General features: G+C 29.6%; 1 protein-coding gene across 1 annotated transcript in view; it reads left to right on the forward strand.

The window, feature by feature from the left end:
- The window catches only part of LOC108747557 (potassium channel subfamily T member 2), an 87445-nt gene extending 72959 nt beyond the window's left edge, over nucleotides 1-14486 (forward strand). The window contains exons 14-23 of the mRNA XM_018485116.1: nucleotides 499-660; nucleotides 1907-2060; nucleotides 6699-6804; nucleotides 6914-7041; nucleotides 7595-7846; nucleotides 8265-8433; nucleotides 10820-11005; nucleotides 11558-11689; nucleotides 12382-12495; nucleotides 13320-14486. Of these exons, the coding sequence (XP_018340618.1) occupies nucleotides 499-660; nucleotides 1907-2060; nucleotides 6699-6804; nucleotides 6914-7041; nucleotides 7595-7846; nucleotides 8265-8433; nucleotides 10820-11005; nucleotides 11558-11689; nucleotides 12382-12495; nucleotides 13320-14216 (2300 nt within the window). The 3' untranslated portion in view covers nucleotides 14217-14486. The remainder of the gene's footprint in view (nucleotides 1-498; nucleotides 661-1906; nucleotides 2061-6698; nucleotides 6805-6913; nucleotides 7042-7594; nucleotides 7847-8264; nucleotides 8434-10819; nucleotides 11006-11557; nucleotides 11690-12381; nucleotides 12496-13319) is intronic.

The following is a 14486-nucleotide window of genomic DNA, read 5'->3' on the forward strand; positions in this document are numbered from 1 at the left end:
TTGGCTAGACTTTGAGTGTATTCTTCTTTCTTTTTAAATTATTATAATATAGAAATAAAGTATACAGATATAGGTACTACTATGTGATTTGATGTAAGATGTTGAATGCTTAGTAAAGAATATGAAAACGTAGGATTATTTGTATGTAAAACAAAGAAATATAAAACAACTTTTAATAATTTTTATACTAGAAGTGTGCAAACGAAAATTCGAAATGTGCATACATATATAAACGATGAATAATGAAATAAACTATGGAAAGTTAATTTTTTCAAAAATTAGGGGCCAACTTCACATATGTATAAAGTAGCATTTCTTTTCTCAATACAGAATTATAGAATTATTTCCCTTCTTAATGACATTATGTCTTTTTATTAATGTTTATTGGTTATTATGAAGACATTTCTTTTGATATATTCGCAATTTCGTAGGACCATTGAATATTATGAGAATCAATTTCGATATTAGAATTACTTATCGCGGTCTTATATGTTACAGCGACTTATCTCGATCCCGGCGGATTCGGGGATTCGAGACAATGCTTAAAAGAGGGAGGATCAACGCCACAAACGCCTATCACGGGAAATCATCTTGATGTGCCACGATCTCTCGATCCAAATCCAAATCTGCTTAGTCCAGAAATTCTAATGCAAAGGAGAGGTCAGTTTTATTTATTAGTCGTATAATGTAAAGAATACTTTTCAATTAGAGAAAAAAGTATATGACCTTTTTTTTACTGTATACTAAAGGAAAATTAAAAAAAAAAATTGTGTCGAATATCAAATTCTGTTATCTGATCTAAATAGTATTGTTCATACCTTGTCATTTTTGTAAAAATTTATTTTAGTTTCTTATAATCTTTCTATAATTTATATTTAAAAACTAATAATTAAAAATTATTTAAAATAATGTTGAACAAAATTTTGAATTAAAATTTATTCTTGTGCATTTGACATATTACCTTTGCGTGAAATATATTAGTTCAAAGCATTTTTAATTGATAGTATTTCTATTGATAATATTTCTATCTTTAGAGTTATTGTAACAAATAATTATGCATTTCAGTGTTCGTATTATACATTTGTATGATACTATAATGAAATTAAAATATCTATTTATTAAATAGTTGGCTGACATCCTCCTTCTTTATTTCAAGTTGATACAATCAAGATAAAATTATCATATAGTATGCAAATTTATTTAAAATATAACAAATTTTTTCTGACATATAATATTTTTAGGATATGGTAAAACATAATCTTTTGTCAATTAAATGTCTTCATGAAGTATTTTAATACTGTTCCTATGTTAAAAATTTTAAATTTTGAGGTTTGGATTTTTTTTCAAAACATAATTGAATACAAGTTACCTACTTTTGAAATCTACTACTTCGAATTCTTGATTTTTAATATTAAACAGTTAAAATTAATTTTAAACAAATAAAAGTTCTTTTTTAAATAAAATTTTTTATAATTGAATAAAAAGTATATATATCTGGTTATTTATCTATGTTTTTGAATTTTAATTCAATGAATTATTATTTATTAAATTAAAATTTAATTACTATATATCAAATTGCGTAATAAGAAAAACTATAATTTTTAATATTAAATATTTATATATCAATAAGACCGTTTAAATTTACACGAAAAAAGTATTAATTAAGCCAATATTAAGTCAATAATAAATCGATTAAGTTAATATTAAATTAACATATTTATTATATTAATGCATTTAGGTTGAAAGATAAAATTTCTTATATATAATATAAATCATAATAAAGCACAAATATATATATATATAAATTTTAAAAACGTAAAAGAAGTATCGATATAAGTTAACAAGATATTTTTTATATATTAGAGAGGGAGAGAGAGAGAGAGATTTTTTGTTTGAAATATTTTAGGAAGCAGAAGACCAAGTATTCTACCAGTACCAGATATGTTGACAAGCTCAACGTTACATCTTCCTGGTCAAGAATCCTTAGACCACGAAGCTGACGAGTCGGAAGATGAAATGGATGATGACGTTCCTTGGAGATCGCCAAGCGAGAAGATCGCGTAAGTATTTTGTCTTTTTCTCGACTTCCATCGTAATATATTACATCAAAGGATATCCATACTGCAGCACGAAGAATAGCTTATTGAGAAATAAATCGAGAAGAGAAAATTATTAGCAGGAATTTTTGTCTTTTCTTCTCTTCTTCCGAATTGTTTAATATACGTTATGAATATATCAACTTTAAGCACAATTGCAAAATTTTCTAAGGACAAACAATTTTGCACTTTGTCTCGCACACCTGCATGGTACGGTCTTGTGCAACAGATTTTTTTGTTTATGTGCATTATAAACGTATTTCTTATACTTATGCATATTGTATGTATTTTATATTTTTTGTATCTGCACACTATTAATACATCTAAAGATAAATAACTCTTTAAAGACAAATCTGAATTTTTGAAATTTGATAAATAAATAAATAATAATTTAGTTAATGTCATAATAATTTAATTAATAATATTAATTTGTATTATTGTCTTATTATAAAATAATTCTTAATTTATTTTTATAAACTTTTTCATAAAAGGGCAAAAAGTGAAATTAATTTAATTTTATTTTTATAAATTACGGTATCATACATCAAATATCATAAATCAAATTATAAAGATATTAAAGTACACAATTCACTTTTCTGATACAATTTATAAACATATTATTTTTAAACATACATATTGATGTTTTACTTTATACATAAATTAATTCCTAGTACTTAAAATTTTATTCATCAGACTTGAATTGGATTTCTTTTTTAGTGAATCTCGAAATTGTCAAATTAATTGCAAAATTAATAAAAAAAAAGAGAAAATAGCTGCACAATATTTTATCTATTAGAAAACATTTTCTTTAAATTTAATAAGTAAAATTCTCATAAAAATAACATTATATTTTTGGCTACTAATTTTTTAAATTCCATTTTATACGTTATCGTGAAATTCTAAAAAACCTCTGCTTAAGATTACGTTGAAGATGGGGGGTTACTCATCATCACTCTATTTTTCTGAAAAAAACCGTGCAACTATACTCGACACGTTTTTAATTTAATGACATCATTAGTGTTAAAACGCGGACGCGTCAGGAGCCATTGTAACGTTAATTCTGTGCTATCGAAAAAGAGAGTACTTACATAGGTATTCCAGGAGTTATATGAATATACTGTGTACCTCCTGGCTCTTCACAATATGCTTTCATCTTTATCCTACGTTTTCTCGACATCATGATCGTGTCAGCAAGTTAGTGTTAGTAGCGTGGGTGTAAGTGCTAACAGTGTAGTGAAACGACCTATATTTGCACCCTCTAACTTTTACGCAATAAGCAGAAATGGTTTCAATTAGAAAATATTGTTCCGTTAGTTCAAATCTAAAATTTTATAGATTATATAACTTATAGTATAATTATCAAAATTTATAATAATTATCAAAAATTATATAATATATTATTAAAATCTTAATTTAATCTCAATTTTAAAATTAAATCTTAATTAAGTCTTAATTTAAAAATTTAGGACGTGTAAATAATCATTATATATATTATTTACTCTGTTATCTCTAATGAGCTTGTATATTTACTCATAGACATAAACCTTATCTACTTTGAATATTCTAATATTTTAGTATTCCAAATTTTTATTATAACATGTTTATAATAATAAAATAATTCAAAATTTGTTTCCTTAATTATCAATTACGAATTTTCAATTTATTGCAGACAATATTAAAGTTATCATGTCTATATACCTAAATATTTATGAATTATTTTAAAGCATTTATAGAAAATTTTATTATTAATTATGAGTTTCAAATATATATTAACAATAAAATTTTATCTTAAATTTTGATATAAAAATTTACTTAGAATTGACATTGTTTAGAATTAACTGATAATTTGTTTTTACCTTCTAATTTTTATTTTATGTCTACTTTTTAATTATAAAAAAACTTTTTTTGTAATAATTAATATTATGTATCTATTGTACAGATAAAGAGTACGCGTTTCCTAAAATGTTATGTAAATAATGAAGAATATTAAAATATATGTGTATGTGTGTGTATTTTATCATTTATATATAAAATGCTAGAAGTAGATAAGAAGTATTTTCGGACTTTCAAATAAACACAGGCTTATTAGAGATAACAAAAAAAATAATATGCACAGGATGTGTTTTCTCTAACTTGAGCATCTAAAATATATTTGTTTTTAATAATACAACAAAATATCAAAGGAAAAATTATTCGTTCGGAAAGAGTAAAAGTTATGATAAGCAAAAAATTCTTTTCACAGTTATATTTTTGGAGATTTCGAGATTATTACTATTTTTTTAAATAAAATTTTGTACATAATAAAAATAATTTCTTTACTTATTATGCATATAAAAACATTAAGGTAATTATTTCAAAAAATTAATAATTTACGAAATATTTTATACTTTATTACAACAAGCAATATAAAGTATCTAATTATTTTTTTATAACTGTATTCTAATATACTTTTTTTATACGCAGAATAATAAGATGAATCAATAAGAAAATTTATACATATGTGTGCGTGCGATATTGATATAATAGTAATAGTGATATATCAACGACAAAATCGCGTATGTGTGATCCTACTGAATCGGTAATACATATGGCTGCTTTAGGATCTTAATATCGCAATAATTTTGAAATCTGAAAAAATATGATCTAAAAAAAAATTTTGCTTATCATAATATCTACCTTTTCAAAACAAATAATTTTTCCTTTTAATATTTTTATATCGTAAAAACAACAGAGTCATTTTAAATGCTCGAAACACCCTGTGCGCAAATTATTTGCGCAATCATTGTAAATTTTTTAAATTAAGATTTTAATGGCTTTAATATTTCTTATTTTAATAGTCTTAAGTAGCATTAGTGCTATGCCTATATAGTTAGCAGTAAATATGATCTCTAATATCTCTTCATAGTTAAGAAAATTTGGAATGTATTTTTGTGCAAAACAATATAGAGCTTCGAAGTAGGTCCCCAGAGTTAGATCCAAATATGAATTTTTTTTATTACAATTTGTATTATTTTATATTTTTTATTCATCTTTCTGATTGTGAGAAGTGTAAAGTATTGAACACGATAGATCAGATGGTTTTATGCGCAACGCGAATGTTTTATCGCACTGGAGTTTATATTCATCTTTGATCGATTATAATCGTGCAAATCAATGGTCAATGTATCCTGTCTCAATGTCTCTCAATGCCTGTTTCACTAACGGCACCGGACGGTGCCGTTGAATTGCTGCTCGATGCTGTCCTGCCTGACACCTTATATGTCCTCATGGATGTTTTCGATGTCTTCCTTCTTGCATCGTCCTTGTGCACTGCCGTCTTGCCGCACGACTTCTGTTCAGCAGGTTCAAAGGGTGAGTCTCTTACGTACGCTTCTACACGTCTCTAGTTGATTTGCTTATTTATTTATTAAAATATATTTTATTTGTTTTAATTTTACTTATTATAATATAGTTTATGTACATAGTATATCTTATATAACTTAGAGATTTGCTCGTTAAAGTAGTGTCGTAAGTACAATATATGTATATCGGAAACTAACAGTATTTCGACGTCAAGAGAAAACACTATTGTAATAATTCTACAAATATAATATATATATGTTATATATATGCAGTTTTTTTAAACTACACTGAGCCAATATAAATCAAATTTTAATATTTTAAATGTTTATTAATTACATATCACACAAAGCACAAGCCGTATAAAAATTATATAAAAATTATATAATATCAAATCCGCAATAAAACAATTAATAGCATATATATATATATATATATATTAATTCAAGATAATAAATAATTTTAATTTTGTTGTTATTTAAAAAAGAAATTAATAACGATTAAAAATAAAAATTGAAGTTCTACATAAAATTTGTATTTACAATCGTTAATTTTATCATAAAAAACATTCCTAAATATTTTTAATGTAATTAATTATGTAATAAATAATTTTAGTGTATAATTTACAAACACAATAACATTATGAGCGTGATAAATGCTTCCGGTCAAATATGACACTATCTCAATATTGAACTATTTATAGTTTGGATCGCGTGACATAAAGATACTCAAGAAATCCGAGAGTATAGTGTAAACCGACTTTACATCCTTTCATCTTTTTAAAATGACTTACCTTCAGCTTTCAAGGAACTGAAAACCAATAAATAACGTTCGAGAGAGTCAAGCTCTTTTCATGGAAGATTTATATATTTTTACGTATATCTTATAGAAAAATAACTATTATACATATATCTATATTGGTTAAATATATTAATACAAAACATAAAAAAAAATTAACTTAATTTCCATTCTGTAACTTTTAACGATAGTTCGGTATTGTTATGTTATTGCATAGCTTCTTTGCCATATACATATGACATCTGCATAACAAGTGTATCGACATTGTCATTAAGAATTATAGAATACAGTCGGAATACAATCGAGATCTGTTCTTTTTATATATTAATAATACGTCTTTTTCCATATATCACTGGGTCGTTCCAAGTAACATTTGACGCTTAATAACAAGCGCATGGTGCCGAAATTTAGCATCTTACGTAGAGCCGATTGAAGCCAAATAATTAAATTTTAACAATATTGCAGAATTGTCAAGGGATTTCCGCCAGTTTCACCTTTCATTGGAGTTTCGCCAACCTTGTGTTATCTTCTTAAAGAAAAGAAACCTCTCTGTTGCCTTCAGCTGGCTCAGGTATGTATAGCACTGCAGACGATTACAAAATAAAAATAAATTTTTTAAATTATATATAGAATTTTAACGATTTTTTCCATTCTCATAATTCTTTTTACTATTTTATTAGGTATGTCAGCATTGCAGTTATAGAAACGCCAAAGAATATAACTGGCAGAATAAGACCATTATATTGGCAGCGGATTATGCTAGCAATGGAATTTATAACTTTATAATACCACTGAGGGCACATTTTAGGTATTTATTGCATTATTAATATATAATTGTTTATTGATAAACATTACAGTTTGTATTGTACACTAAACTCCATAAAATGTTTCCGTATATTAAGCAGAAATTTATGTTACTTCACAATTATATTAATACTTTGATTTAAAATACCTCAAATATTTTAAACCAAAATATTAACGCAAGAGTTATTAAAAGCCAATTTTAATGAGTTAAAGCTGTTTATAATTAATTGTATTTTTAATATAAAATGTATTTTAAAATCTTTCACATATACATTTTCATATATATATATATTTTTTTCTAAACATTTTTTTTAAATAATTATATTGAAAATATTTTTAAAATCGCATATGATTTTAAAGACAATAAATCACAATCGCATAGAATGTTGTTTTTTGCTAAATATTATTAAGTATTTTATGTTGCTAATTAAGAGAATAATTGCATATTTATTAAAACTAAAAGGGATATTGAATGAAGGGAATTGAAGAGATTGTATCAACTAATATAAATAGATATGAGGAGGAGCGATCAATTAATAAACAGGAACATTTGCCAGGTCGAAAACATCATTAAATCCGATCATCCTTTTGCTGGAGAGAAAACCAGAAATCGCATTTCTCGACGCAGTGTCCTACTTTCCATTGGTCTATTGGATGCGCGGTTCTATCGACTGTTTAGATGATCTTCTCCGAGCTGGTATTACTTTAGCGGAAAATGTTGTAGTCGTAAACAAAGAACTCAACAATTCCGCCGAGGAGGATACCCTGGCTGATTGCAACACGATTGTTGCAGTGCAGACTATGTTCAAGTGAGCGCTTGTATCTTTCTTGCAAAAACGAAAATTATTCGTGAGGAAATATTTCGAGTATAATTCATAACTTTAATTTCGATTATACATAACTTAAGTTGCAAAAGAGAATTGTACTGCTATTTATTAATTCAAAATAAATTATTTTTTGACATAATACATACATGTTCTACTCTCTAAATATAATATCTTTAAATAAACAGATTATTTTGATGTCTACTTATAATGTAAAGATAAAATAATGTTTACAATGTATAATTACATAAATTGGAATTATAAAAATTAGTAGATTAAATAGGAAAATTAAGATGTATTTTTTCATAGTGTAACGACAAATATAGTTAAAGGGGGGACTCTTAATAAAATTATGTATTACATTCTCACTTTTTATGTGATTATTTTATCTTTTTTTTGATAGATTCTTCCCAAGCATAAAGAGCATAACAGAATTGTCCCAGTCGAGCAATATGCGTTTCATGCAGTTTCGGGCACACGACAAATACGCTTTGCATCTCAGCAAAATGGAAAAGGTACTCCTCAGTGCTACTACCGATGACAACTCTGATGAGCCTCCGATGGGCTCCCCGGTAACACGATATCACTCATTCTCCAACCTCTGATTGATTGATTGTTGAATTGATTGATCGATTGACTGCTACATATCTAATGTTATCGTCGCTCTCGTATTAATATTCACCTGATCCAAAAATACTATAGCAATCATAAAATTAATATTTTGCATAATCCGATGCAAATCTGTTATCAATATCGGTAAAATTGTAACAAAAAATATTTTTGTAGTTGAAACTTATAAATTTATTTCTTCTATATTTTGTCCTACTTTGCTGTTTTCCGGCATGGCTTTTATACAAATCTAATTTCGGTGGATGTTCGAGGTTGTGGCAAACTTAAAAGGACGCTTTCTAAGATTTGCGATCACCGGCCTCGTAAAGCCATGCCGTTGGAAGCGGGAAGAAATTACGAGAGTAAAGTCGCTCCGCGCGGAAATCACTTTGCTCTAAGTGCTGCTTTCCGCATCCACCCTTGTCGTACCGCTTGTCAACTTTACCAATGCCACCGCATCTTTACTTTATTCTTTGGTTCGCGATATACACGAAAGAATCCAAGATAAAATTTTAAAGATAATAAACCGTAGGGATAATTATGTTATAACTGGCGTCTAGTATCATTTTCCAGTTTCTTTAAAATTAGTCATTATATAAATATTATTTCGTATAAAATTTTTCAAATAAATGTGTAGATTACTGGGGGGAAGAAATGTTTAATCTTATATTAATTATGATTAATTAAAAATTGATTATATATACAATCAGAATAGTAAGTCAATTATAAATAATTATTTTTAATTACATATATTAATTAGAAGTATACTCAATAAATAGTAAATTTTAAGATAGAGAAGTTTTTTAATAATTATTATTTTATGAAATATTTTACAAGAGCGATGAAAACATAAAAAACATTTATGAACATTTTAAAAGTAGTCGCTTATGAATTTATAGGTATCGATGCATGAGTCATAATTAACTAATTATTTCTTGTATTGATCCATGTTATTGCCCCATTGCACTTAGTATATCAATAGCTATTCTTTAGTACACGTACGTTAATATTAAATTAAATGTTATAACATGGTAACACATGTCTTGAAATTGATGCTAAATAGATTAGAATCCTTGAAAATATCATAAACTTTATTCATTTTTTGCACAAATATATACATATGTTATTTTATTTTTCTGCATTATATCTAAAGCATGACACATTCAATTAACCTATATTACCTGGCATTTTTTATATATACATTGAGAATCATGCAAGATGTGTGACACGCGTAATCATTCAAACACTGTAATGTAATTCCAAAAATATTGCAATAAGCTTTGGATATTTTTATTTCACTACCTTTTACGGCTATTTACAAAAGCGATAAGCTTTGGTCCATTTTTACAAATATTTTAAAATAATCTCATTATTTTGTTTTATCCAAAAAATTTCCTTTATTTACAAATGACATAAGAAACGTATCATTTCTCGCTTTTGATGACGTCACGATTCAATATGGCCGCGGCAATTAATATGGATCCTTAAGCTAATTATGTTAATATTAATATAAATCTAAAAACGTTTTATATATTAGTTTCGCAAGTTAAAAATTCCACATTAATCTTGGGAATACCCTTTCATTTTTTCTGTTTGATATATCACACTGTGCGATTCGTCTTCGATCTTTAATCTTTTAATTTATATTCTTTTGTATGAAGAGAAAAAAATTGTAGATTATTTATGTCACATCATTTTCATGCTACATTGCATGATGCAATGCGATGTACCGAATATTCGTAAAAGGAACAATATTTAAAATATTGGTTTTTATTATAATGTATACAAATATTAAGGTCCGTCACAAATTTCAATATTTGAATCTGATTTAACTAGAATTATTAAAAGAAAAAATAAAAAAGTTAATTTTATCCAATATTATATAAATCAAGTACATTTTATGTAATCCTTGGATGGCATCATACATCGCGTTGAATAACAGATTTTTTTTATATACTCTTTGATGATATGTTATAGATTGTTAGATTAATGTTGATTAATTTTTTTCAATTACTTTATTTTAAGTAACAACGTATTTTTAACGTTATTTATTTATATACGTATATTTATTTATGATATTAATATATGGTTTAGGATTTACAATTCTTATTGCTTACGTTTGTTTCCCAGAAATATTCATTGGAGCACTTAAAAATTGATATTATTTGCCTGATTGAAAATGTTGAGACACTCGGAGCGTATTTAAATGAGAAGAGAGAAATATTTGTATACGGGGAGACCCGGGAGATGTGTGAGAGTTTATAACAAATTTTAGGAGCGATTGGATGCAGTAATCGGGATATTATCTATAAATATGTAAATAAAATTGATGAATGGTAATGTTTACAGAGAGAAAAGGAAAGAGGATCTCACATATCGTATATGTTTCGACTGCCGTTCGCCGCTGGCAGTGTCTTCAGTGCTTCGATGTTAGATACTTTGCTTTATCAAGCGTTCGTTAAGGATTACGTAATAACATTCGTAAGGCTATTATTAGGAGTAGATCAAGCGCCAGGATCTGGATTTCTTACATCGGTAAGTAATTATTTAAAATATATTACCATAAGTAGAGTTACTTTGAAATATATATGTTAGTAAAAAATATAAAATATATTATGTTAGTAGGAAATCTGCAAATATAATGAACACATATTTAATTTTTTCATATTAGTTAATTAATCTTTAATATATAGAATGTCTTATTTTACTTTCACGAAAAAACGTCTTAAACAAAGCAATACGTACAATTATGCCTGCCAAGGCATAATTTATTTTTGTTTGACAACCCTAAAAAAATTAATCCTTTTGAATTATGACAATTTTGATGAGTTTTTTAAATTAACCTTTTTGTGTTGTAACAATTTTGATAATGTTTTTTGTGAATCAATTAGTTCACTTTCGACGATTGCTAGGATAATGTTTATTCAATTTATTTATGGTAATAATTCGAGAATCGTTTTTTGTTACTTTTGAAGTAAAGAAGCAATATATAGGAATTATAATAATTATGAATATATTTATAAAGAATTATAAAAAATAATACTTGACTATTTATATTATTGGCAAATATAATGGAAACAATTGCAGATGCGCATAACAAAGGATGACATGTGGATAAGAACATACGGCAGATTATATCAAAAACTTTGTTCGACTACCTGCGAAATTCCAATTGGAATATACAGAACGCAAGATACTACTGTATCTGACTCCTCGCACGTAAGTGTAATTTTAAATTTCTCATCTAGAAAGAAATATAGTCGAAGTAGAATTTGTTACTTGTATTTTCTAAAAACAGGAAAATTCTTTGAATGGCGGCTGTGAGTAGCGCATGGTTGTGCTCTCGCTCCTTCTTTTGATTTTGTTTCCTGCCCCATTTCTTCTCGTGGCATTTCTCGGCCTATTCCTACCGCGCATAAATAACGAACCGGAATCGTTGCATCTTGTCGAACTTTCATAGCACGTTTATCTCCCTAATTCATTGATCTTTGCGTCTTTGACATGCATAGTATTAGATTTAGTGTGCTCGATTGCATACAGCTTTCGTTTAAATTCTGATATATAAAATACAGTAAGAAAATAATAGAATTCTAATTAATAGTTATATTTTGATATATATGAACTTTAGTATATGCTTTGATAGATAAAATTCTTCTACTAAAGCAAAAACGCGATAGGCCGTTCAAACACAATTCGTCTAACAAATACATACAATACAAAGCGCTTGTGTTTTCGAGTGTTAATGTCCTCAGCGAGAAGCACTTCGATGGAAGAAATCGAGCGATCGATCTAATCGAGCCACAGCAACGTGCTGTACTCAGACGCGAAACACGGCCGCGACGCTATACGAAATCGCAGCATTGTAGATGTGCTACCATTAGTAAGGGTAGAATTGCTTGTCGTTTTAACAGGGCGACTCAGATGCGGAAAGCGACGCCGGCGTCGGTGTGACGTACAAGGTGCGTCATTCGGCGGCAGCTTCGTGCCTTGCAAATTGCGGTACCCGTGACAAGGGTGCATCTGCTGTGAGTAAAACGTCGACGTGGTGGCTGTTTTTTCTTTCTGATCGTGTTATAAATCTATTTCTATCTTATTCTCCATTCTCGCCTCTATCTCGCTATCGCTCTGCCTCTTCATACCTTTCTTTTTCTCTCTCTTCTTCTTCCTCATTCACACTCTCTCTGATGGACGTCCAGACTCGTCTGCCGCAGCACAGCAGCGCATGTGAAACGTATCCTCGAGATTGATTATACACACGTCAGGAATTTTTGATCGTCTTCGCGAAGCCAAAAATGTTCTTATCTGTTATATAGATTTAAGATCAATTGTGGCGTTCAGAGTCGATATCGAGAAGGTGGCTGTAACAGTGAAATGATAACAGTTTTTGTAATATCATAAAGCTGCGCGCGTGAAGCCACTTGTTGCATATGAAAAGATAAATATGCACATATTTGTCAATTTGAATTTATTATACGTTTGAGTTCACATGTAATATTAATCAATTTCTCGACAAGTTTATAAATCTATTTTTGTAACGAGCAATAATCACAACAAGATCGGATTAAAAAGTATTACAAAGTTTCTTATTTGCATTACAATATCCTACAAAAAACTGCAATTCTTTACTTTATCCTGCACTTTATAAAGAGCACGTAATCTCGAGTGCATAATGCAGCACTATTTTATCACTATTTTATTATACAAAATTATGATAAAAGATAAGGTGGAATAATCAATGCATTATTTAGGCCACCTCATTGATATTATCGATCGTCACATCAGAATACTTGTTTCAGTGCACAAGCGCAGATTTATATTAATACTTTATATCTTTTTCATATACTGCCAGTATTCGGTGAGTCTTGGCGACGAGGCACGCGACAATCATGCGCAGCAGATCGAACGGGCGGAGATTGCGAACTTGGTGCGTTCACGGATGGAATCGCTAAATCTCCCGGTTGCCGACTATGACGATGTATCGGAGAAGCGTAATAGTCTCTCCTATGTGATTATCAATCCAAGCTGCGATTTAAAACTCGAAGAAGGTGACATTGTCTATTTGGTACGGCCCAGCCCGTTCTCCGCACAGAAGACCTTCGAACGACACAACTCCCGCCGCAAGAGCAACATCAGTTTCTGTTCGGCGCAGCTAGTATCGCAAATGAGCGCAGCTGTTGCGGCAGCAGGTCTGCAGACCGGCGGACCGGGTAGTCGTCGCGGTTCCAGCATAGGTTTAGCTAGGGCGCCACCTTTAGGCACGACCAAGTCAAATTCACTGTCTTTACCAGATAGTCCTACCGTGGCCGGCACTCTGCGCGGTCGTTCAAACTCATTGAGAGTGGTCGACGATATTCTGCTGCGACGTAGTAATTCTCTGAGGCAGGGTTTGACGACCAGGAGAAAGAGTAGTTTGGAGGATATCGGTTTGGGTGCGTTTTCACATCCCTCTAATCACAACTCGATCAAGATCGCCTTGAATGGCTCAATTGGTCTGGAGGTGACACCGCCAGAGGAAGGTTCGGCTGGTATCGGAGCTAGCAATACCGGTATTCTCGACGTAGGTCTGCCTTCCATGCCGGAACTTAATGCAGCCTTCGGACCCAGTCTCGGCGCGGGTCTTGGTGGCTCCTTGGGTGGTCTCTACGATCCACCCTCCCTTCAGTGTCCAATGGGTTCGCCCTGCCAATCGCCGCAGATGCAGGGTACCACACAAGATCCGCAACATATACAGGGGACAATAGTATGATATAACCTAATGTGGGGACGCAGGCTCTCCGGCGTGGCACGAAATAAGTGGCTGTAGCGTTCCCACATAGCGTTTAATGCTAGGCGACATCAAGAATGATGTCCTTATAACGATTATAACAGATCGATAAAGGATATTTTAACATCGTATTTCGTGGGACTGACTAAGCCAGATGGATGAGACGGCTGGAGAGCAAGGTGTTTCGATGAAATTGACCACATCAAACTAGTGATTGCGAGTATTAGAAGATATATTTTGCAATAGGTAAAG

The sequence above is a fragment of the Trachymyrmex septentrionalis genome, unplaced genomic scaffold (assembly GCF_001594115.1).
Source record: "Trachymyrmex septentrionalis isolate Tsep2-gDNA-1 unplaced genomic scaffold, Tsep1.0 scaffold20, whole genome shotgun sequence".
NCBI classification, from domain to species: Eukaryota; Metazoa; Arthropoda; class Insecta; order Hymenoptera; family Formicidae; genus Trachymyrmex; species Trachymyrmex septentrionalis.